The 3,427-nt window shown below is 36.9% G+C and overlaps 1 protein-coding gene across 1 annotated transcript in view; it reads left to right on the top strand.

Annotated features, from left to right (window-relative positions):
• LOC106535569 (COUP transcription factor 2) overlaps positions 1 to 2,682 on the top strand; it is a 6,398-nt gene extending 3,716 nt beyond the window's left edge. Inside the window, exon 3 of the mRNA XM_014032609.1 lies at positions 1,067 to 2,682. Within this exon, the coding sequence (XP_013888063.1) occupies positions 1,067 to 1,341 (275 nt within the window). The 3' untranslated portion in view covers positions 1,342 to 2,682. The remainder of the gene's footprint in view (positions 1 to 1,066) is intronic.
• Positions 2,683 to 3,427: the final 745 nt, after the last annotated feature.

A 3,427-nucleotide genomic window follows, 5' to 3' on the forward strand; every position in this document is an offset into this window, starting at 1 on the left:
AAATTTAGACTGGACATTTATGAACCTTTTACAGCACCAGATTATTTTTAAAAATATAATACCTTATTGTTAATGTAGTACGCTTCATCAGGCTTAAAAACTTTGCTTCGTACAGCCTTTAAAGTACATGTGTGACAATCTGATTATACTTTTTACAAATAAAAGCAGCTCAGTGAGCGTTCAGCCAGATTTGACATTTTATTGCTGTTGCTGTCAAATAAAAACTCATCAAAACATGCCTTTTTTTAAAAAAAAAATCAACTAGTTGTTGAATTAATTTACTTACGTGCATTTTTATACCATCACAATTCTTATGATCGTTCCTCGCATTCACAACCCCATACAGATTGGTTTTATTTTAAACTCAGCTCAATCATGAACTCCTCCTGCTTTTAAACAGCAAGGATAAAGTCTGAAATGCTGGATGGTGAGCTGGATCAGAAGGATGAGCAGCAGTGAAGTAAAAAAAATAAAATAAAAGGTCTTCTATGTAGGTCTATTTTAGTCCCCATGAGCACATCTGAGCACGTGTCTTCAAACTGGGACACAGTAGCCTCTCTGTAACCCCTGCTGCTGCCGGCCTGCAGCGCCGCAGTGCGAGCACAGGGCCRGGCTCAGGTCCGACATGTTACAGCAGTCAGAAACCAGATCTGTTTCACTTTTAGAGATATTATCATTTTAAAATGTTATCCAACAGAAGCTAATAAAACATAATGACATTTAATTTATATCATGCTCATCACTAAATTTCACATTATCTGATATGCCTGAGTAGTATCAGTGTATTGATTTATTATTATTATTTTTTGTTATCTATTTCCACTTTATATTTACTTTATGATATATAATAGTGGGAATCCAGCAAGAAAAACTGATTTATCTAAAGCTCTTTAATTTTTTATTTAGAAAAGAATATTTTAAATTTTGTCCTCACTTGTGATCATTTTGCACCATCTCCACCATGTTTATACAACATGAAATAATTATTGTGTTTAAAAAAAGAAATATTTTCTCAAGCAACCGGTCTTCACTGTTGTTCTCGGTGTGGATCTCCCCCCTCCTGTAGACGCCTGTGGTCTGTCGGACGTGGCTCACGTGGAAAGCCTCCAGGAGAAGTCCCAGTGCGCTCTGGAGGAGTACGTCCGGAGTCAGTACCCCAACCAGCCCAACAGGTTCGGGAAGCTGCTGCTCCGCCTGCCCTCTCTCCGCACCGTGTCGTCCTCCGTCATAGAGCAGCTCTTCTTCGTGCGTCTGGTGGGTAAGACGCCCATCGAGACCCTGATAAGGGACATGCTGCTGTCCGGGAGCAGCTTCAGCTGGCCTTACATGTCCATCCAGTAGAGGACACAAAAAAAGACACCGGCGCCGGTTTTGCCGAGGCCTCACGAACACGTCCCACATCTCGGTCCGAGGGATTCGTTTTCACGCTCGATCCGAGCCGCTCCGGTTCGGTCACTAAAATAAGATAAGAAAGGTAAAAAAAATCGTCTTTGTAATTTGAATACTTTCTTGATATCRGTGGAGTGATCTGCCTTATTCAAGAAAGCTCCCAAAAAAAAAATGAGCTGACTTTACTGCTGACGTGAAACGATCTGACCCAGCTCAGAGTTTTTACCTGTAAACAAAGAAACAAGATTTTATGACGATAAATTTTTTTTTCTTTTGCTTTTGTTTTAATTGTGATGACCTCTCACAGTCTACGGACAGCTTATGGTTTTTGAAATAACAAACAGTATTTATTGGACCTGTGTGTATATTTATGGTGTTTGTAATTTATGTTTTGGATCTTTTTACGTATTCCACCCCGGGTTGATGGGAAAACTGCAGGGAGCCTGTTGTGTTGATCCGTTCTCTTTTGTTTATGTTGTTGTTTTCATATCCTCTCTAAAAGAGCACTTTGGACTTAAATAAACATTTCTAAAAACATTTACCACAATGTGTCTGAAACCTGTAACACGTCCTGACGAAAACATCAGATTCTAAAGCAGCAGCATTAAAGCAGTTATTACATTTTAGTGTTTAATTTAAAAAATAATTTACAATAAACAACAAAACAATAAAGACATTAAAAGAAAGCATTACCTTTCTACAAAAATGTTTCTTTTAAACAAATCAGCTAAAATATTTAGTTGGTACATTTGAACAATTGACTGTTTCCTTAAAAAATAAATAATTGAAGCTGCTTATTTCTACTGACTTTTACAGATTTTAAGCGATGAATGTTGTTAGAATTTTTTTATTTATAATTGGAGGATTTAAAGTCAGAAGTTCTCATCACTGTTATTTTTCAAAAAACTTTCTCATGAGCTCCAGGACAGACGCATCACCGACTACTAACAGTTTTATGTTTTCAGGACGTAGACACGGCCGGATCGGATAAATCCCTGCAGTTCCCTAACAGGATGAACTGAGTGTTTATTTGTGTTTACTTCTTTTTTTTCTGAACACTCTGATGTACTGTGAAAGTTAACATACTGTACCGTAWTAAATTATAACTCAAGGTTTATAAAATAAAAAAAGAAGTGTTTTAATTTGCCTGATGGAGCTGCAGCGTTTGAAAAGTCTGACGTTTGCTTTAAGTGTTTTTAAGGTCTTAAAAGTGCGGAAAACACGGAGGGAATAATATTTGTGTTTCCACACGTTCCTTCTTTTTTCTAAAAATAAAAATACATGCAAATCTGAGACAGCAGAGTGGTTTTTGTAATAGTGCAAACGTTTTAAACGATGTCCTTGAAAGGAAAATATAAAGGAGAGAGATAATTCAAAATGTTTGCATGATATTACTCCATTATTTTTACTTTATAATTCTTATGAATTTCACAAACTTGTAATATGTGCAGAAAAATATGCAAGTTTAGCCATCTTTTTGTATTAAATTTTCTGAATCAGAACCAAAATGAACCTTACGTTGAAGAGCATCAACACAAAAACAGGTAATTTAATTAATATTTTCTCACTTCCTTTCATCCATCTGCACAGATACATTTTACTTGGACATCAAAAACAAGGAAAGTCTGAAGTTTCCAAACAGAAAAGCCTAAAACTGTTTTAAGTTTGTGAGTTTTTCTGGACAGAAGCTGAGTGTTGGAGCCACATGGAGCTGTGTGAGGCCCCTCTGGAGCTGCAGGGTCGTGTGGTCCTGCTGGATGCTGATGTTTACAAACTCCTCACAGTGAGGTGTTTGCTCATCATGAAGGATTTTAATTCACAATTTGAAGGTGATTTAATCCTTAAAACATTTTGTATTTATGATGAAACAAAACAAAAGGACACAAGTGAAGCAAGGTGTTTATTTCTGCTATTTTTACTCAACTTCTCACCTCATGGTTCCTCTGAGAGCAGAGAGAGAGAGAAAAAGGCAGAATCATGTCTGCGGTGCCAGATTGAAGAAGACAGAGGATTAGAGCAGCTTCTTTGCTTCTTAGTG

The sequence above is a fragment of the Austrofundulus limnaeus genome, unplaced genomic scaffold (genome assembly GCF_001266775.1).
Source record: "Austrofundulus limnaeus strain Quisiro unplaced genomic scaffold, Austrofundulus_limnaeus-1.0 Scaffold1492, whole genome shotgun sequence".
Classification (NCBI taxonomy): Eukaryota; Metazoa; Chordata; class Actinopteri; order Cyprinodontiformes; family Rivulidae; genus Austrofundulus; species Austrofundulus limnaeus.